This window comes from Scleropages formosus, chromosome 8 (assembly GCF_900964775.1).
Source record: "Scleropages formosus chromosome 8, fSclFor1.1, whole genome shotgun sequence".
In the NCBI taxonomy this organism is placed as follows: domain Eukaryota; kingdom Metazoa; phylum Chordata; class Actinopteri; order Osteoglossiformes; family Osteoglossidae; genus Scleropages; species Scleropages formosus.
The window spans coordinates 25,803,123-25,823,452 of NC_041813.1; the positions used below are offsets into that span (position 1 = coordinate 25,803,123).

The 20,330-nt window shown below is 47.8% G+C and overlaps 2 protein-coding genes across 4 annotated transcripts in view; one reads left to right on the forward strand and one right to left on the reverse strand.

The window, feature by feature from the left end:
• The window catches only part of LOC108937456 (EVI5-like protein), a 29,926-nt gene extending 19,838 nt beyond the window's left edge, over positions 1 to 10,088 (forward strand). For both annotated transcript variants that reach the window (XM_018757450.2, XM_018757451.2), the window contains 7 exons: positions 48 to 143; positions 1,015 to 1,296; positions 7,514 to 7,856; positions 7,952 to 8,145; positions 8,316 to 8,459; positions 9,320 to 9,485; positions 9,652 to 10,088. In XM_018757450.2, the coding sequence (XP_018612966.1) occupies positions 48 to 143; positions 1,015 to 1,296; positions 7,514 to 7,856; positions 7,952 to 8,145; positions 8,316 to 8,459; positions 9,320 to 9,485; positions 9,652 to 9,848 (1,422 nt within the window). In that variant the 3' untranslated portion in view covers positions 9,849 to 10,088. The remainder of the gene's footprint in view (positions 1 to 47; positions 144 to 1,014; positions 1,297 to 7,513; positions 7,857 to 7,951; positions 8,146 to 8,315; positions 8,460 to 9,319; positions 9,486 to 9,651) is intronic.
• Positions 10,089 to 10,905: 817 nt separating this feature from the next.
• engl (endoglin, like) lies at positions 10,906 to 20,007 on the reverse strand. Of its 2 annotated transcripts, none has more exons than XM_018757057.2 (18): positions 19,951 to 20,007; positions 19,041 to 19,139; positions 18,461 to 18,633; positions 18,232 to 18,369; positions 17,891 to 18,065; positions 17,500 to 17,668; positions 17,111 to 17,255; positions 15,647 to 15,839; positions 15,362 to 15,555; positions 14,808 to 14,963; positions 13,901 to 13,987; positions 13,540 to 13,770; positions 12,815 to 13,408; positions 12,609 to 12,687; positions 12,389 to 12,448; positions 11,880 to 11,981; positions 11,664 to 11,778; positions 10,906 to 11,531 (listed from the first exon to the last, which is right to left on the reverse strand). In XM_018757057.2, exons 2-17 carry the CDS (start codon positions 19,099 to 19,101, stop codon positions 11,666 to 11,668), a joined length of 2,670 nt encoding a protein of 889 aa, XP_018612573.1. In that variant the 5' UTR covers positions 19,102 to 19,139; positions 19,951 to 20,007; the 3' UTR covers positions 10,906 to 11,531; positions 11,664 to 11,665. The 2 variants fall into 2 exon arrangements, with proteins under 2 accessions (XP_018612573.1, XP_018612572.1); XM_018757056.2 differs by lacking the exon at positions 19,951 to 20,007 and adding an exon at positions 19,253 to 19,580.
• Between the last annotated feature and the right edge of the window lie 323 nt (positions 20,008 to 20,330).

Sequence of the window (20,330 nt, forward strand, 5' to 3'; positions counted from 1 at the left end):
GTGGCCCAGCCCATCAGGCAGTTATCCGGTCTATTTTTGTGCTGCAGAAGGAAGAGGGTCGAATTCAGGGCCAGCTGAACCACTCCGATTCCAGCCAGTACATCACTGATCTGCAGGAGCAAATTGCTGAACTGAAGAATGAGGTCAGGACCCCCCCCTCCCACAACAAACCACCTGCACTGTTAAAATATCAACATCTACACTTGACTCTCCGTGTCCGTTTATCCATCAGTCAATTTCTCCATCTGTGCAACGACCTCTTGTCTAGCAAGGTCACGAAGATTTCGAAGGAAGGCCGGTTACACCATGAACACGATTTGAGTCCAGCAGCGTCAATATTGCAGTGCTTTTTAAGAAAGTTCAACAGTGTAGAGTTTAATTTGTGGTTAGAATGTGGAAACCACGGTTCACCAAAAATTTGCTAGTGATTGCATTCCAACAGTTGTCTAATTTGACCAGTTTACCAAAAATATGTGACACAGTTGTAATGTAAGCATCTTGCCTTTTCTCATGTGCTAAATGGTTGTGTTTTTAAGCCGCACCTTTGACACCAAAACCCATTACAGTGCAGAGATATGAGAATGCAGTTGTTTTGGCCTGAGCTTAAAAAGCATGAAATGCAGTGTCACAGTTAGTCTTTCCTCTGTGTCACTGGTGCACCTGTGCCGCTCTCAATTTCCCAGGGGCATCTGTGAGAAACCGTGGAGCCTGAACTGTGTCTGAAACGTAACTGCCAGAGCAAGGTTCTGTCCTTAACATTTTTGTGGAAATAGATTTTTTTAGTAACTTTCTGTACAGACACGCATTCCTTATGTTGACTCGGTTTGGCTCACCATGTTCAGCTGGCATGAAATGCGTGATTTAAGTGCGTGCGCAACGCAATAAAACGGAGGAGAATAAAAATTAGAATAACAGGAATGCGTTGCGCTTCTGCTTGTATTTCCTTTCTCTTTAGTTTGGCATCTGGTTTTGCCCATTCTCTTTGTTACACTTGCTTTCGCTCTTTCTTTTTAGATCAGGCAGCTTCGTGGACAGCCCTCCGCATATCAGCCCTCAGGAGGGGGAACATTCCAGGACCTGTGTCTCACCGGCAGGAGCCCAGGAGAACGCGACTACCTTAGCTCAGATGAGGATCTGCTGCCAAGCCCCTTGCCAGCCAGCACTCTGTACACCTCTCTCCCAGCACCCTGCTGTCCTTCTCCACACCTGGCGAGCGAAGGCAGCAGTGACAGTGACGTGGAAGAGAGAGACACCAACACAGATGACACCCCACCTCCCCAAATCTTCCCTGGTATGGTGTGTACTGAGGGCCTGGACCACTGAAACGGACCAATGACGCTACCATGCCGAGCTGAACTGTTCACTGTTCCAGACTGTGTGTCCTTCCTTCCTGGTTCTGTCTTCACGCCTACCGGATGTGTTCTCTTCTTCTCCCTCTCAGCAGCTCTATCTGGCCCTCTTTGTCTCCAGGAGTCGTAGAGCTCCGTTGTCTTTCCCCCCCCCTCCATGAGTGGTTGAGTGGTTGTAGGTACAACCACTCTTCTTGGTCCTCCACCACTTTCCCCATTTTGACTGGGGTGGGTGGGTGGCCCACCCACTGAGGGAGCTAATGTTGGCAGAGCCCATATACTTCTGGGTGAGTTGCAGCTGTTCCCCTGGGTTATAATACCAGAGTGGAGGACTTTGTTGGACTGGGGTGGTATGGATTCCAGTCACTACCCACGTCTCGTGCAATGAGAGTCCACGGACTCGTGTCCGGTGTTCTGTCACTTGGCCCTCGTCTTCAGTATAGCCAGCAAACGGTTACTCGCTGTCACTCCTGGGCTGTTCCATACTCTCCTTGTTTTTTTCTTCACTGGTATCCAGCTGGAGACGGTTTCCCCTCCTTCACCCTGCGTGGGGCTGTATGGGAGATTTTGGCCCACCTTGGGTTCCACCTTGACTACAGTGGAGCTCTGTGCCGTCCATCGCTCTCCATCTGGCTTTCAGCATAGTCACCCGTGCCACGCACTTGGCAGGGCATTGTTGAGGGATCCAGCCAGCACCTGATGCACCCAACATACCCATGCACATTTTGGACAGAGAGGCTGGAAGAGAGACACGGATCGCTGTAACGGAAGGCAGTTCTCCACACTTTTGAAGAAGAGCATGGCCTCATATTGTACATACACTACATTAGAGCTACTTCAACTAGATGATATACATAGTTTACAAATATCGCCATATGAACTTATCTATGTATGTTTTTGTGTGTCATGGGGAGACAACTTATTTCTTATCTGTAATATATTTTGGGGGGGAGAAGATGACATTGCCAAATCTTTTTTATGTTATGTACGTGCTATTTATTTGGATATTTTTATTTTTTATATATATGTAAAATTCTTAAAACCAATGAACAATGGCAGCCAAACTTTTTATTCTTCTGTGGCCTTGTTGTTCCGTGCCAACTGGATCTGAAGGGAAGCTGGGTGGGCACAACATCGAGGGCTCACCACATATTTCTCTTGAAATGCGCTGCTCATAGGCATGTGGTTCTTGATTATGATTTCAAAAATTACACCTAACCCAGTTAATTATGAATAATAGAAAACTGTTATTACTATGATTCCGAGAAAATGGCGCAATCGCTTGAGCTGATTCCATTCAATCCACCGTAAGGGGGAGGGGGGTAAAGGACACTGCAGTGAATCTTAGTCTGGACTCCATGACCTGTCATTCTGCAAGTAGTATGTTCACTTCCTCAAGATTCAGTTGCTCGTTTTTTCAAAAATGAGGATATTGGTTCTGTCAGCAACTCCACTCCACCTTCAGAGGTGTCCCTGGAACTGGGAACCATCGTGTAACTTTTTTTTTTTTTTTTTTTTAAAAAAAAACCCTCCCAGTATTGTTAGCCCTGCAATCACTGAGACTCACGATACTGTTCTTACTTCTGCACACGAAACTGTATTATGATGCAGAGATAGAGTACCACTAGCACACTCCGTCTGTGACAGCCCATCCTAGAACTACTGCAGTCTGTTAAGGAGAATTTTGCCCGAAGGTTCCAGTTTGCTAATTTATGTGCAACAGTCTTTCTTTTTTTATAATCATTTTCCTCTGTTGCTTCTTAAAACACACCTTGGTTTATTTTTTGCTATAATGTTTCTTTTTTCGTTTCGTGTTTCATTGCAATTTGGAAGTATTGCCGTTATCTTTTGATAACTGCTGGCCACAATTAAAATGAATATGCAGATTTTTCATGTGGCATGAACTCATCGTTGCTAGTAACAAAATTAATCACAGAAAGGAGATCTAGAGGTATCCGCTGGTGTAATGTGTGAAGTAACCAGTTTGTATTGGGTAACTGTGCCAGTCTGCTCCAGCTGTTACCAGGATGCGATTGAAAGCAGGTTATCTTCACAGTTGGAATTAGCTGCCCGCCACTCCCTGAAGGTGCCCACATTGCCTTCTCTGTTGTTGCTCTCCTTTGGATAGGTTGAGATAGCGTCAACAGTCCGTCCCATCTGAAGAAGGTACATTATGTACTGATTTTTACCCTTTTAACATTCTGTACGTTGACAATGGACTGCTGCTGACCTACAGTTTCCGAGGATTCGGCCAGCGCCCTTTTGTTGGCATTACCCTATCATTCCGGCATCAAGCGTGTGTCCTTAAGCTGTACGTACTACCTTCTTTGTGTTACAGCGGAATGAGTCCTGTAGGGTTGAACTGTGAAGATAGTCTGAGGAGCCTGTAGGAATGTGAGCCCTCGTGAATTTGCTGGAATCGCTTGGAGCGAAGGACTAGGTCATCGGTGATGTGAAGTGTCAAGGGCGCGGAGGTTTTAACAACAGGGTAAGATATCGGCGTCGGATCACGTCCAGCATTCCCGTTGAGCACTTTAGCGATTGGACTTGAAAGATAATTTGTCGAAAGAGTCTTTGAGCACTCTTGAGTTTACAGGTTCTCGTTTTGCGGTCAGATTGTACTGCGCTTACGAACACTGCTGTGTAGAGATGTGCTCTGGTGCCATTCCGATGCCAGTTGTAGTACTAATTCAATAATGGTGAAAGTATCAGTAATTACGAGAACCATTATTTCTTTTACGGTACGCACAGACATCTTGCTGCTACATTCCTGGTAGGTTTTGTAGTTGGAATCGGTGGTTTGGTGTCAAGGTAACAAGGTACACTTTTCCACTGTCTTTTGCAAATGTACAAAGTGATATCTGCAGCGTATTAGTCACAACGAATAGGATGTTGGGTCTGGTGGTGTTTACTGATGATTTAAATTAACAATTCAGTGTTCTGTACTTGAAGAGAATGATGTGAAATAAACATTCACACTTTAAAGTCTCAAAACCAGACATCTGTGTTCTTCCATATTTTTTGCAATAATTGTTCATTGTTATTCGCCGCGCCGTTTTAATTCTTGCCTGACAGGTGTTTGATGTTGACATTTGTCGCTTTCGTTCACTTCACAAATCACTCACCGGTACAGTAATGGCAATGAGAACATTCTGAACTGTCAAAGTGCAATGTCAGATAGCACCAAAGGAAATTTCCCTCACATATCATTTGAATAGGTTTCAGATGTTGACTGTTTCTAGTTAATGGTCATATACGACTTGCCTCGTGTGAACGCAGTGAGCGTTTCGGCGTTCGGTGCCGTAAAGAAGGAGGCGTTTCGAAGCCTTTCTGCCTTTTATGTATGAACATCTTTTTTTTTTGTAACTGTACCAAGAGGACTTGGCTCCGGGATGAAGGTTCAGCCTGTAAAGGCTGCTGTTGGGACAGCTGGCTCAGGCTTCACCCCAAAGCGCAAGTGTGTGTGTGTGTGTGTGTGTGTGTGTGTGTGTGTGTGTGTGTGTGTGTGTGCGCGCGTGCGCGTGTGCGTGTGCGCGCCCGCACCAACAGAGAGGCACTTGTTGAGGCTGCGCCCAGGACACGAGCCAACCGTTGCTGGAGCTCTAGCTCAAGGCCGCGGAGTCTCCTTGCTCCCTGGTTCTGTCCTTTAATGCAGCTGTTAAAACGTGAATCGGGAATCCGCTAACAGAAAGAGGAGAAACGCTGAATCTGAACAAACACCCAGTAGAAAATGAACATATTCTGTGTTTCTTGGTTCATACAACATCTTTGGTGTCATTTTAAAATGTCTATTCCCTTTGTGTGCGTGTGCGCGCGCTCGGGATGTGAAGACCCGAGCCGATTAGACGTTGACAGATTCTGAGGCTGGTAAGTGTCTGTTCTGTCAGCTTTTAAAGAACTACTCTACTTCTGGGTTCATGTCAGTTTTTGCCGAATGCCACATGATCTCTTAATATTATATTATATTAACTATCATAAAAATAGTTTTCTGTATGGCTCTGTTGAAATAATTCTTAGAAAAGTGTTAAAAGCTGGAATTACCAAGTTAATATTATTAGAATTTCTTCAGTATTTGCATGTATATCTATCTATCCATCCACCCACCCCCCGCCCCGACTTTTTTCTGTTCAGTTTCACTTAAGGCCCATTAGAGTCACATTTTTTTTCCAACATTTAAAAAAGTCAGTGCTTTGCTATTGTAGTGCATCATTAATCTACAGGACAGGTAGTTTGGAAACTATTTATTAACATAGTGAACTAGATTTTTTTTTTTTTTTTTTTTATTCAAAAACAAAAAAATGGGAATTGACTGTTACACCGATGTGGAACTCAGTGGTATTTAAGTTTTAAATACAAGTTTGAAAACTGCCACTCAGAGGTCATTTCAGACTTTACTACATGTCTATTAATGTTACCATTTGCCATCTGTATTTAGAATAAGGAATGATGTGATATAACTTGTGGCTGCCGGTAGTGTTACCGTGATTCTGTAAAGCGAGCTGTTTTAAATATGTTTCCTTAAAATTTACTCTTAACTGGGCTTGGTATAAAACTGAGTCGCTCACGATCTTTCGTGAACCGCTTGTCCTGGTCAGGGTCACGCTGGTTCAGAGCCTATCCTGGAATCAGTGGGCTACAGGTGGTAAACCCTGAACAGGACGCAAGTCCATTGCACAAGTGTAAAACTGTAAGCTCTGCTTGTACCGCTGCATAAACAGTGTAAACTAGATGGTATTACACCGCTTTTTCGGAAGTGCTCCTTTAGACATAAATCAGTTGATCATTAGTACCAGAAAAGGAGACACTGAGAGGGATCGTAACGACTACACACTTAGATTACACAGATACGTCATAATGAAAGGCACTTATTTAATTTTTTCTTTTTCCCCCCTTTTTTCTCAGTACTTTTTATTGTCTGGCATCATAATGGTCTCACTGGGACACGACTATTTTAGTGACTGCTGTCTGAGTTTTCTTTTCCTTCCTTTTTTTGTTACTCCTCTTCTCTGAGCTCGTGTGTTCACGTAAGACTTTCGAGGCACGAGCAGGATCTTGTGATGCTCGGCGGAGAGGAGGCAGCAGCTGTCGAGCAGTTTAAACTGGTGCTCAAAGCAGAGGAAGTGTTATTTGATTCCAGCTGAGAGCAGAAACGGTGTCAGCAGGGCCACTCTACCGGTCAGTATGTTTGTTCATTCAAGGACAATTGGGTTCACTAACTGTGCTGACAGTTAGCAGACTTTCTCAGGGCTCAGATTCCCTTCTGGTGTTGGGCTGTTGTGGCTTACATTTCCGTTTCCACGAGATTCCAGAGTTCGAGAGAGCGCTCTCACATTTTTCTCTCTTTCCCCCCCCCTCTTTTTTCTCCTTTTTCTCAGTTGTTGTGTTCTTTTGTTGCACTGCTTTTTAAAGTCTAAAAGTTGTGTGATTAAATAATCCAGAAACTGTAATGCACAGATTGAAATAGTAATGAATTTTGCATAAAACAGTGCAAATTAAGGATTTTTTTTTTTTTGTTTTTTCCTCATCACATTAGAGGCTTGCAATTTTGAATATATTAGACGTCGATATATATCAATACATTACTCTTGCTTTATTTATATTTACTTTTTTAAAATATACTTTTTTAACAAAAATGTATTAATAGTATTTTAATACTTTTTTATATCACTTTAAAATATTAGTCATTCATAACTTGTCACCAAACTAGATTTTTTTTTTTTTTGGGAATTTCTTACATCTGTGTGATGTTCAGTGTTCTGGGCAGCAGGTAGCAGACTGGTTACAGCTGCTGCCTTTAGTGTGGAGGTTGCAGCTCCAAATCTCACCTCCTGCCAAGAAGTCGCTTTTCTGAAAAGTGTCAGCCAACTATATAAATGTTTTCCCATTTCATGCAGGTTAAACGACTCGCCCTTTACTGCAACTCAAAGTTGACTTTTTCTCTCCCCCCCCCCCCCCCCCCCCCTTTTTTTGACCAAATACAATGAATGCTACCCTCTATAGGTAGGAAAAACCTTCTGGCTCACAGAGATGGAGATTTTATGAACGGAGTGAGTCGTATTGGTATTTCTGATGCAAAAGATGATTTTAAATGGGTTCCCCCCCCCCCTTCCCAAATGTGAATTACTTCCACTGTTTGCTTATGTTGTTTTTCATTGCGACTCCAGCAATCTCTGCTGCTGCACGTCAACAGCTGGCTCCGCATCTTCTGCCATCTGCGCACCATGCCTCGCTCATTCCTAGTGAAAAGCAAGAAGGCAGGATCCTGTGCCTCACGTCCCTGGACTGCCTTGCGCTCTTCGGGCTCCACCCTGTGTCACACGTCACCCCAAGATGCCCGCTATGTTGGAGGGCAACAAGGCGCCCCTCCTCATGCGAAGCGCTCATCTGAGGTCAGAGCGCCGCTCCATCCAAGTCCCGTCTCTCCTGGGACGGCGGAATGCACTCCACTCCTACCGCTGCCTATAAAGCTGCATGCCGACCCTTGTCTTCAAAACCCTCAGCCCAAAGGTACGCACCCGCAGCGTCGCTTATTTAACCTTTGAGCTTGAGCAGAGCTGCGCTGCGATGTAAGCGAACTCATTGAAATTTGTATCCCATGTCAGAAGAGCCCCGCTCTGCTATGGCTCCTCCTGTGTCTGCTCAGCCCTGTGTGTCGCTGAACCCCGGGGGTTCTAGAAGGGAACAGGAACTGGAAAGGCTGGTGTTGGCATTGCTGAACACCAGGTGCAGGGCTTGGCACACGCGCCCCCACCTCCTCAATAAACTCCCTCAACCCGCGTCTACCCTGTGTGGAGAGGTAAGCGACTCTTCTTGACTACATGTCAGATGTGGAGGGCAGGTCCGAGGGCACTTTAGGGATCAGGATTCCACTCTGGTCTTCTCATGGTTAGTGTGTTTCTCCTCTTTAAACTCTGGGGGGGTGCCGAGCAGCCAGGTGACAAGAAAAGTAACCTTGTGTCTTTGCAGCTGTGCACCTCCAGGTGTGGCCTGCAAGACCACCTGAACAAGTGCAACATCCCCAAGCTGGAAGCAAATCTGGCTCCACATACTCCTCATGGTCCCATCCCTCATGCCTATGCACCACAGGTGAACCCCTGCTCCAGAGTCAAGGTACAAGGTGGTCCTCCCTTTGACTTATTTATTTATTACATTAGTTGTAATGAGCATTAATGGAACTATTACAGCGAAAAGAGAGATATGTGTATGTAGGGCAAGCAAAAATGCTTCCATGCATTTGCTCACAAATTCAGTTTCATAACCAATGAAACACCCGTTGCATTACATCCAGTCCTCACCAAACGTGATGAATTTGATCAGTGAAATCGGCGAAATCCAGTTGCGAGAGAATCAGACTGACGAAAAAATCTGTTCCTCAATGAAAACGGGTCTCCTAAGATTATAAAATAATGTACTTTTATGTATGACAGGGAGGTGCTGTGTTGCATTACAGACACATTTGACTAGGTGATCTTTGATCAGATTGTGCGATTAGAGATGTGTTTAAGCTCTCGTGAGGGTGTGGCTCAGATTTGATAAGACTTTGCTCATGTTACTTTTCGCTAAACGTAAGGAACTGTCTGAACGTGGTTAAATGAATTTATTCGATGTTTGGTAAATTTCTTCGGTCTTCCCCTGGCTATTTGTTCTCCGCTTACTCCGTTGTTACGGTGCTGGCTGCTCTGAACCGATGACCGGAGTGAATCGCCTGTTCAAGGCTGTAGGACTGTGTGGTTGTGCTGTTTCCTGAATCTTTTTCAGGATCCTGTGAAGGATATGTATGGAAGTAGAATGACCACCTAATAGACCACCCTAAGAGAAAAGAGTATACACCACATTTCCATAACCCACTGCAGTGATTCCCCCCCATTGTGTGGGATTCTGGTGGCTTCATTGTTTGCCTGTAAGCTTTGCTTTCGGACCCCTCCTCCAACTCTAAACGTGGCGTGTGTTGTGATTCCTTGTTGTCTCAGGATGGCCGGTTTAGGTGTAACGTGTGCAGCAAGGTGTTCAAGCGCTCCTCCACCCTCTCCACGCACCTGCTCATCCACACCAACACGCGGCCGTACCCCTGCCAGTACTGCGGCAAGAGGTTCCACCAGAAGTCAGACATGAAGAAGCACACTTTCATACACACTGGTGAGCTTCTGGAATGTGGATGCACGTTGGTAACACGCGCACGCACATGCACACAAAAACGTGTCCACCTTGACTGCGTCGCGCAGCCGTCGGGTAACCCGTTCAGAACGCTGGAGGTCAGCGCTCTTCTCTGCTCTCCCCCCACCACCCGCACCCTCCTGCTCAGGTGAGAAGCCCCACGTGTGCCAAGTGTGCGGCAAGGCCTTCAGCCAGAGCTCCAACCTCATCACCCACAGCCGAAAGCACAGCGGCCACCGGCCCTTTTCTTGTTCCCTCTGCCAGTTAGGCTTCCACCGTAAGGTGGACCTGCAGCGCCACCAGGATTTGCACTGCAAGTACCGCGCCTCCTCCAGCCAGTGCTAAGACTGGAGCGCACGCTGCCAAACGCACAGAGCACCGCTTCAGGCACGCGCAAAGAACAGCCTGCACTCCGAAGCATGGGTCATAGGTCATAGGTCGGGTTCTGCTTCTCTTCAGCAGTCCAGTGCTGGAAGCTAAAAACAGAGGTGGATTTGGAGTTTATGCAGACTGGACAGTCGAGTTACTGGATTCAGAAGGCGTGATTTTTAACATGTTACACGTAAGAGAATTTGCCGATGTTGCTGCCTGCAATTTTCAATAAAGGTTTTTTTTTTTTTTTCTCTTCTCTTTTACAATTTGATGTTATTGGTATGTCATTTATCTACGTACATGTGTAAACATTATGTATACTCTTGCATCTATAACTCACATAAGTGCATATTACTAGTCTGTGTATAAAATATGTTCTCAGTATGTTGTGCATATGACAAATGTACAGACAACAGGTGTAATGATCCTGTAAACTAAAGTTAAACTGGGGGCAAAAAAAAAAAAACAAATCAACTGAAATGTTTCTAAAAAAAAAACTGGCTTTCAACGGAATGTAAAAGTGAAATCATACATGTCTCACACCACCGTTGAGCAGTAAGGCTTTAGCTGTTTCAACTGCACTCGCAATTTCTCCAGCAGTCAGATTGTGTGCAAGATATGTTGAACAATCGCACAAAAAGTCTAGGGTAATGGAAGTGTTACAAATCATTTTACAAAAATATCACACATTCATTTTCATGGAAATGAACTAAAGCCGTAACAAGTTCTCTGTATTACACATCAGCCACCATTGTGTGTGTTTTGTGTAATAGTGGGTGCAAAACCAGCTTTCAGAAGTGAAATACATGTAAACTTTATTTTACACACATTATTGTACATATTACATCTTGCATTTTTTGGGAGAACCTTACTCCCCACCCTGCAGCCCCACACCCAACCTGGGTGTAAAACTTGTTCCTCACATATTTTAGGCAGATTTATTAAAAAAAAAAAAAAAAAAGTAGAACCACTTAACTATGGAGTGGACAACACAGTTAATTTTTTTATTTATTTTTTTTTTTTTGCACAATGACCAAACTCAGAACTCTTATTTAAAAATGTCCATGGGTGCTGGTTTCCTTTTAGTAAATTCATAGCAGTATAGTCTGTAGGCTGCCGCTATACATGAACAGAAAAAGTAGAGCGAATCCCGTTTTATTTTACATCAAACAGTGTTTTGAGTTTAAAAGACAATACTGTTCCAGCAGCCCCTCAAGTACCTCACCGTGCCGTGTAACTTACTGAGAAAACAAACGGGGCCAAAGAAAGTAAACACAGTTGCGCATGTAAGTATTAGTGTCCTCTCCACCATTTTTACACAATTTTGCCCTCATTCGAAACATTATAGCTTACAGTCGTGCTCAGTTGAGTTACTTTCCTAGCTTGTTACTTGTGCAGTACTCTTGGGTTTATTCACCTTCTTCCAGAGTCTCCAGCTGTCAGGCAAGTTTGAGCAATAGCTTGTAACTTACTACCATAGCTGCATTCTAAACATGGGCTTTCACACTTGGGAGGGAGATGAACATGCTGGAGGCAGAGGTTAAACAACTAACGGCGACCACGTCATCTTCCTCCCTCACTCGGTCACGCACTCGCTCTCTCACACACTCTCAAACTGAGATGTTGCGTCTTCTGTTCCTTTCCCTCCTTTTTTCCCTAGAAGTAAGATGCAAAAACCATCTTAATCGCTTATGAAACACACTAGTCACCTCCCTTGTTTTGTTTTTCGTTCTATTTTCAGCCTGGCGTTTTAAGCGAGGAAGATACTCGGGAAGAGTTACACATTACCTCTACACCGTGCTGCTGGACTGTTCCAGCAATACGGGGCTGTTAGAGGTTGACGTTTGCTCTGCGGTGTCCATCGGGCTGCTTCTTCTCGGAACCGGAGCCATCCCAGCGATCCCTGATGTACGGCAACGGTTCTCATTGACTTTCACGCAAGCTTCACTCACGCCGTTGGTCAGTTGTACTGATACATAAAGCACGTTACTGCACATAGGCTACCTGTGTGGCTGTAGATGCACCAGAGGGCCCCCATAACACTGATTCCCATCAAGAAAGCGGCAAATACAATCCCCACCACGGAGCCGGTGTCAAATCCAGGACCTGGGTAAAAGAGAGTTTAGCATGTTTTGAGAGGCATCCGGCAGGTGAAGAGGGTACGACCACCGGTAGCGGCATGTCAGCTAATGCATCGGCTGATACCAAAAGCAGTGCATCAATGGCAATTGCCAATGCAGGTGTGGTAATGCACAGAAAAGGAGGCAGTCAGGTAAAAATCAGGGAGGGACATCTAGTAGCGTACTGGTTAGAGTTACTGCCAAAGGTCGCAGGTTTGATCGCCACCTCCGGCTGTAGTGCCCTTGAGCACGGTACTTATCCTCAGTTGCTCCAGTTAAATTACCCAGCTGTGTAAATGGGTAAATAATTGTAACCTTAACAAGTCGCTTTGGTGAAAAGCGTCAGCTAAATGAATAAATGTGAAAAAGCATAAAAGTGAAGGAGAAACGTACCGCCACCTTGAGGACTTGGCTTAGAATGCGACATCATTCTGGGCCTGAAGGCAGTCTGACCTTTATACACACACAGAGGTAATTAAATGCAGGAAAATGTTGAATTCATGGTGCAAATGTGATTTAAGACAAAAAAAAAAAGTACATTTACACATTACAGTTGCTTTGTCATTAAGTGATTGGAAGGAACTCTTTGTGTGCTGCAGCAGGCGCTACTGACCAGCAGAAGGTACAAGGGAACGGGACACTGCCACAGGCTCAGTCACCACCATGGGTCTGAACAGAGTCCTGTAGTAGCACTGAGAGCACGAAAGAGAAACGAGCGTGAGTAATCGAGATACTGTGCCTGGACTCTTGATATTTATTACTGCACGGATATTGCTGTGGTTCCGGGGGCCAATTTTCTTCTCGCTGGAACTGCGGTACCTTTTTGTAGCTGGGGTTGGGTGGAGAAATGAGGGCTGGGATGCGAAGGCCTTCTTGGCAGCCAGTGAGTGGAGCGGCTCCAGTGGGTGGGGGAGGAGTGCTGTTGGAGGTGGGGGCGGAGTCTGCATCGCAGTGCCGGAGCCTGCAGTGCAGGAACTGAATGGAGTTGTTATAGACAGGCCGCAACACGAAACTGAACCGTAGGCGCCGAGGAGGTCGGGCCATCTCTTCTCCCCCCTCCGCCCCCTTTTCCGGATCTTCTACCTCCTCTGCTTTGCCTCCTTTCTTTCTCGTCTTTCTTCGCCTTTCCTTATTTCCCGTGCCCGCTGGCTCTCTTTCACCCTTGTCTCTCGTCCCGCGTCCTGCTACATCCAGCTCGGCTTCCTGTGTCCTCTCACTGCTGTGGGTGCTTGTGCCATTGTTCCTCCCCCCTCTCTCTCTGTTTTGGCGCATTGTAATCAGTGTCAACGTGGGGTCATAAGAACAGCCATCCTGGATGACTGTCCAGCCTGGAGCTGCCTGGGGGTCTGACAGGGGTGAAACCACACAGGACCAGACCTCAACAGCCCCGGTCACAGTGCCCTTTGCAGATACCTGAAAAGACACAAAGCTGGGGCTCCCATCAAAATCACACACGTCATCCAGGCCCTGACATGCGCAACCGACTTGATGTTCGAAGAAAGTCAGGAGTTATAGGGCCCAGGCAACATGAAGCACACCCTGACCTCCACGTAGAGCCGACTCTTGGCGGCGATGACACAGGGTCCCGTCTCCCTCTGCTTGTAAGCCTCTGTCACAAAGAGCTGCAGGGACAGGAGCGGCGTTGATGTCGGGCCATCCAATACACCTGGTCCTCTTGCCCCTTGCTGGGCCCAAAGGCCCCTGGCTCCCTGAGGTGGGGGCCGCAGCCCTAGGGGGCTGCTGGAGGGGCGGGGCACCAAAGCAAAACAGCTGATCTGGAAAGTTAGAAGGGAGGAGCAGGGAGTCTGTCAAACCGACTGAAAGGTTTTCATATGGAGTCTTAGACTCACACACGCCGATAGCTCGACCAAAGGAAGAGAGCAGGTGGAAACCGTATGCTCTCACCTGTATAATCAGTGGGATTTGCTCCTCTCCTTTCCCATTGTGGTCTTTGTGGTCTGGGTCCAAGGACCTCTCCTTCCATACCAGCACCTTTTCAAAGGCATGATGGGAGAGAAGTCAGGCGCAGACATTGCAATTCTTTGCTCGGCTCCAGTACGAGGAAACGGGGATTACGGCCATTGTCTGTCCTGCATTTGACACGCAGCAGTTCAGAGCAGTTTCCTTTTCCCGCTGCACCATTTTATCCTATTTCTCCAGATTCCCTGTCGCCGCAGGGAGTGACTTATCTCTCCACAGTTTCCCATCCCATGATGTCGCCCTCGGGCATCCACACCTCTACCTGCTGTGTCTATGCACAACTTCTGCATCGCTCGATAGTGCACCCAGGACATTCTCCCGTCGCCAGCCGGTGTTTACTTACTTACTATGGCTGTGGTGCACCGGCTGCAGTAAACAAAACGGTTTCCTTTAATTAGAATTCTTGGAAACGCCGCAATGTCTAAATCAGGTTGAATGGAGTAGAACGCCATCCCCCGTTGTCTGATGCGCGATAAAACTTTAATTTCATTCCTTTCAATCAGCCGTGGTTTAGAAAGCTCTGCGGTCATCTGCAATTGCGCTGTGCCTCTCTAATAAATCTAACTGTGGCTTGTTTTTCGTTCCGTTGTTTTTGTTACCCAGAATATCTTCCTCTTATACAAAAAAAAAAAAAGAAAAAAAAAAAATGCAGTGATAAGCCAGGCTGGTTACAGTCCAGCAGTTTAGTCCCTGGCACCCTTTATTCAGAGAAAAGTTTTCTACATTTTTTTTAAAAACAAATGTTTTTAACAACCTGTCACTCAGTTGTTTAACCTGCACAGGTTGCAAGTGGTAGGCTAGTTGCTGTAACCTGCCATGTGTGGTCTCTTACCATGTTTTTGTACCGCACCCCTCTCGGCTGTCCCTCTAGCACAATGTCTGTCCCACAGGAAATCACTGGGAACACCAACAGGAAGTGGGTGCCGTTGAACTGCGCCTGGCATCGGGGGTCACGCAGCGTTACGCCGGATACCGCAGAAGGCAGAAGCTGAATGGAGGAAATCCACGTAGAGAGCAAACGTAAGGTGGAACTGCATTAATACATTTCCAAAAAACTAACAGATCACAGTCTAGAACGTTACTCCGCATTTAGCGCTTTTATTTTGGTCACTAATTTACTCATTTATACAGGTGGGCAATTTTACTGGTGCAATTTAGGGCAAGGACCACGCTCAATGGTACTGCAACTGGAAGCAGGAGTCGAACCTGTGACCTTTGGGTCCAAAGGCAGCAGCTGGAACCAGTCCACTACCAGCTGCCCCTTTTTAGTGCAATAGTTCGGGTCATGCACCTTCCTTAAGGGTATTATGCAAGGTAACCGGACTCAGGACTCTTGCGGTCACAGGTCCAGCGCTCCTTTACCTTTGCGCGTGTCCGAGGGCTCACCTGCAGGACACCGGCGTCGACGGCCACGCTGAGCTGCCCGTCGTGACACTGTGCGCTCGCTGCCTCGCTGACCGCAACCCCGGCGTACGCGGTACTCCCTTGTTGTCTCAGCCATTGCCTCAGCCTGCTGTCCTGCCCCCACCCTTGCCCTGCCCCAGACCATGCAGCCAGGGAGTGCATGGAGGGAACACGGCCTGTACACCAAGAGAAGCGAGAAGCGTTGCGCCGTGCAGACCTCACAACCTACGACTCGCGGGCAGCCGTGTTTTCTGACCTGGTTCTGACCTGGTTCTGCCCTCGCCAGCCGGATCACAAAGCGATTGGCCAGGTCGGCCTCCGTGTACGAGGTCGCCGCAGGGAAGCCCTGCTGCTTGGCCCAGGCCACCAGGTCACGGGTCACGTGGAGGTTTGGGTTAAGCGTGCTGGTCATGGTCAGATCAGGCTCTGAAGGGTAAAGTGGAGACACTGTGTTGGAGGACTGGAAAAAAAGAGAAAAGACAGATTGATATCACTGGACAAAAAGTTGTAATTCTTTGCTTTAGAGTTCAGATAGTCTGAAAATTCTGGTGCTTTCGAGGACTCTGAAAATTCCTCACAGAGGATTTGAAAATGCTTTTTGTCATTGTGTCCCATGGTCTCATCACGAGGCGTCGTGTACTTTGTGTTAATAGCGACACGCCTTTATGCTCATACCATTTGCTCTCTTAGCTAACATGGCAAAAATGCGCTGCTCTGTCACCATCTGGCATTTTTACATGTTATTGATACACTGGCTTCTTGTGTTATGATGACTTAAGATACTGACTTCTTTCCATTTATTTTAAATTGTTATTTCTTCACATATATTTTTTAACATTTCGGTGTGTTGCAGAGCAAAAGCATCAGGCTTTTCTGCACTCAACTTCACTAAAATGCAGGAAAACAGAACAGGAGTCTGGGACCACATTAATTCATCTTGCTTTCGCAGTGTTTGCAGCTTGTGTCTGGTGTTTACGAGCGCTGGTGATCAATAACAAGATGAGGAATGCTGCACATTTACGAGAAAAATTGGTCAAAAATCAGTACTGAATAGGATTTGGTGAAAACAAGGTTATTGAAAATGAATACAAGATTATTTCATTTAAAATATTTAATTCATAAAAATTTGTTAGCCAAACCAAAAAAAAAAAATTGTTTGCCAGCTAGACGATGACAAATGCCGTGCATGCTCATTTGTGATGGATCGGTCAGAAATCTGCATTTAATGGGAGCTTGTGGAGATTAGGTTTTTTTTTCCCAGTCATTTTTGTTTTAAAGTTGTTTCAAGTAAAAAATTGTGATAGACTGGTATTCTGTACAGGATCTACTCTGCCTGAAAATTTGTGGCTCCTGGACATGCTCTAGACCGCCACATCTATGTCTTGACAAGGAGCTGTTAAGAATGGGTAGCTGGATGAACATGTCACAGTATTATTTATTGTAGATTTATGAGATTTTTACGGAGCCTGATGCGTACATACTTAGTGGGGCATCTGGGATATTAAGCTTCTGTTGACTTCGACAGTGGTAAAAGTGATTTTGAATTTCCAAACAAATCGAGTTACGAACAAATCAAGTTACAAACAGACTTGGCCCAGGTGCGTTTGCAAGGTGGAGCCGCTGTATTCCCATTCACCCTATATACTGTATCTCAAGCATGGATCCCACACATCGCTTGTGCTGCCCTGCGCTGCTGTGGCGGACGTCCAAGTACGAGGGAAGTGGACTCACATAGACAGAGATGTGACCCTGCAGGCCGCTGGCACTCAGGGCCCAGTTCACAGGGACTGCGCTGCTGAGGATCAACACCAGCTCGTACCAGCCGGCGTTGGCTGTAGGGGGCAGCACCGAGACAGGCACCTCCACCTGCAGCGAGCTGACAGGAGGCGGGTGGGAAGGAGTCACGCACTCAAGTTAAATACCACACACAAGACATCTAGAGGAAAAAAAAATACAAAGAACATAAATACGGAGAGTGGAAGAATAACCCGTAATGGCATACGGTCTGTATTGTCTGTGGTCCTCCTGGTGAGAGATGATTTAATTTTTACTAACTTTCTGTGTTCTCACACGCCCAACAAGCAGTGCGTTTCTTCTGCAAGATGGATCCAGCGGCTCACCCACAGATTCCAGACCCTGCTGACGTCAGCCTTATTATGTGCACTTCGACGTGCTCGCCGGCCCTGCCAGGGGTGCAGCCTCGTACCTCTTGGGGCTGCAGGACAGAGGTCAGGTAATTGTGGGAGAGAAAGAGGGGCTGCAGCTGGCAGACGCTGGGCATTGTGGGATCTAGAGGGAGGAAAGGCAGGTGGGGAGAGGGACGGGACAGGGAAAGAGGTAAAGTGCAAACAAAACAGGAAGGATGCGCATGAGATGGACAGAAACATGTTAAAGATATCATCTCTCATACCATGACATGCATATTTATGGTCCTCGTGGCACCGGCCGATGCCCCAGCAGCCGTGCCAACAGACGTGACTTTTAGTCCCCGTCCCTCTGTGCAAGGCTCACCCTCTCCCAGGCGAAGGTACACCCGATTGGCATGGACTGCGTGGTTGAGGGAGGAGATGGACGAGTGATGCTTCAAGCCCCAGCGCAGCAGTCGCCGCGGTTGCCAAGGCAGGGAGGGCATCTGCTCCACCTGCAGGGCCACCCCTCTCGACTGGACGCTGGAGTGAGCTGAAACCTGGCATGCGGCGCGAGCGCAAGTGTTACCGTTTCTCTTCACGCTTGTGTCCACTGTTGTTCTCATCATCACATCTTTAGTTGTTTTCCCATGTAGCGCATCCTACGAGATGTTCCTCTTACCCACATTACCCACGCTTGCAGGCCGTGGTTGAGGGCACACTGACCTGCACCAGCACTCCGAGGCTAGGAGGTAGCCTCTCGCCCTCGAGCCACCAAGACACGGCATGCTGGGAGCTCAACACGAGCATCACAGGGCGGGCGGAGGGGCGGGAGTAGAACAGGGGCCGCAGGATTACGGTCACCTTGAAGGACAAATGGTCGGGATAAGGTTTTGTTACAGGTTGCGGACTTACTGACCGTGCGTAACTGTCCCTCGCGCTCATGACAGAGTACCTTGCTTGGCCGGTCCAGGGCGCCTCCTCCTCCTACGGAGATCACGTGGGTCTCTTTCGCCCCGCTCTCCCTAGCCGCACAGCCAAGACCTGCCCCGAAGCTCTCTAGCAGACCCTGCACAGGGTGATGCGCCCCCACCGGAGACACCGGGCACGGCGCCTCGGAGCGGCACACTGGTTGAGAGAGGCACGCTCACTTTGACGTTGCTGTGTGCTGAATCTCAGAACGGCGGTATCCACATCCGTAAAACCTCCATTAATAAACCAGGACGTAAAACTTCACTGTATTCTCATTAAAATGTCATTCCACTGCACACACGTTAAAGGACAAATCAGCGCACAGGCTTATACGTCACATCCATTTCCATACGATTGTTCTTAACAGAATGCGGCAACTGAAATGAAAGCGGTGTTTCGAAAAACCTCATTTTAACGAAAAGAACTTGCAGCGATGGGAAATGTATAATAAACAGCAAGGGCTAATTCAGTTTAGTTTCCACAAGCGCTAGAGCTTTGCTTTGCCGTGACTCCCCACTGAGGACGACCCATGTTTGTGCCCCCACGCTGTGCCCCCTCCTCACCTGCAGTTCTTTCCCCCAGCAGCAGGAGGCAGAAGAGAGATGCCCAGGACCGCCACTGCATCGCGGGTCTTCACAGTGAAGCTCCTCCGTGGGACATTGCTGGAGGAGGGGAGGAGAGGGAAAAGGAAAGAAACCAGCGCGATTATTATTATTATTGTTATTATAAACGAACTGTTTTTTTTTTTTTTTAGTTATGATTGCAGGACACGTACAGCAGCACGATCGGCACTGGGAACTCGACTTTCAGGAATATGGCAGAGAGGGACTTTCCACGCGATCTCCCAGCGATCCCTCCCCCACTTCGTACCCTCCTCCTCTCGTGTTTCTGTTGAGTTTTTCCCTGGAACGGCTCTGACTCGCGGCACCAGCGGGGAAAACTCTTCGTTTCGCCGAGAAACACGAATCCATAGACGAGGAGGTTGCGCGCGGAGACCTGCCCACCTGCGAGCTGTGATCGCGAGCCCGCCGCATCCGGCGGGGCGCGTGAACCTGCCCGGCTCGGCTCGCCCGCGGCACGTGCGCCGCGCGGACCGGCGGCCGCCTCGCGCCTCTTGGACTTCCAGTCAGTCGCGCTTCGGTCGTAAGCTGGTGTCAGTCCTTCGAGTGGCTCCAGCAGTAGAAACGCGGGAGCGACGCGCTGGAAAACGCACTTAATTTAAACCCGAGCGACGCGGGGTAAAGTAAGTCCCGGTCGGACCCGAACACAGAAGAAGGGCGACGGAAACGCGCGGAGGTGCGCGCGAAGTCATAAATTCGCGAAGAAAGAAAGCAGATAGATGCTCTTCCTCGCACCGTCCGTGCGCTACGTACACAAAAAAAGTCCGCGAACGAGTTGAGGGACGCAAAAGTAGGCGCGAAAGTGAAACGCGCACAGTTTAAACTAGCCTCGGCTCTGGTCGGAGACTCGTACCTGAGGAGGGTCGCGCGGACGGAGAACAGCGGCAGCCGCGCGGGGGTCCCGCTCGCGGGGCTGTTTTACCACGCGACGACTCCCACGCCCCCTTCCCCCCCCCCCCCCCGCGGCTCTCACACCCACCGGCACGGACCAATAGTCCACAGATGGAGTTCAGGAGAAAAACACGCGCATCTTCTTTGAAGAGCTCGCGGAGAAGAGCTGAAGAAGCCGCGCGCGGCCCCCCGCTGGCCCAGTGACAGAGGGCGGAGGAGAGGGTCGCGGCGCTCGTGCGGCTGCTCGCGGCCCCAGGGAGACTGAGGATTGGAGGACTGGAGGACTGGAGGGGGGGGAGGAGACGGAGATAAGGCTTGGGAGAAGGAGGGATGTGGATGGGT

What these genes read in the sequence shown, in the direction of transcription:
- engl (XM_018757057.2), bottom strand. Translation starts at nt 19,101, where the DNA reads ATGCAGTGGCGGTCCTGGGCATCTCTCTTCTGCCTCCTGCTGCTGGGG. An exon ending in GCAGGGTCTGGAATCTGTGG is followed by an intron (nt 17,256 to 17,499) that starts GTGAGCCGCTGG and finishes GCCTCCTGTCAG; the next exon opens with CTCGCTGCAGGTGGAGGTGC. An exon ending in GTGCATCTACAGCCACACAG is followed by an intron (nt 11,779 to 11,879) that starts GTAGCCTATGTG and finishes GCCGTACATCAG; the next exon opens with GGATCGCTGGGATGGCTCCG.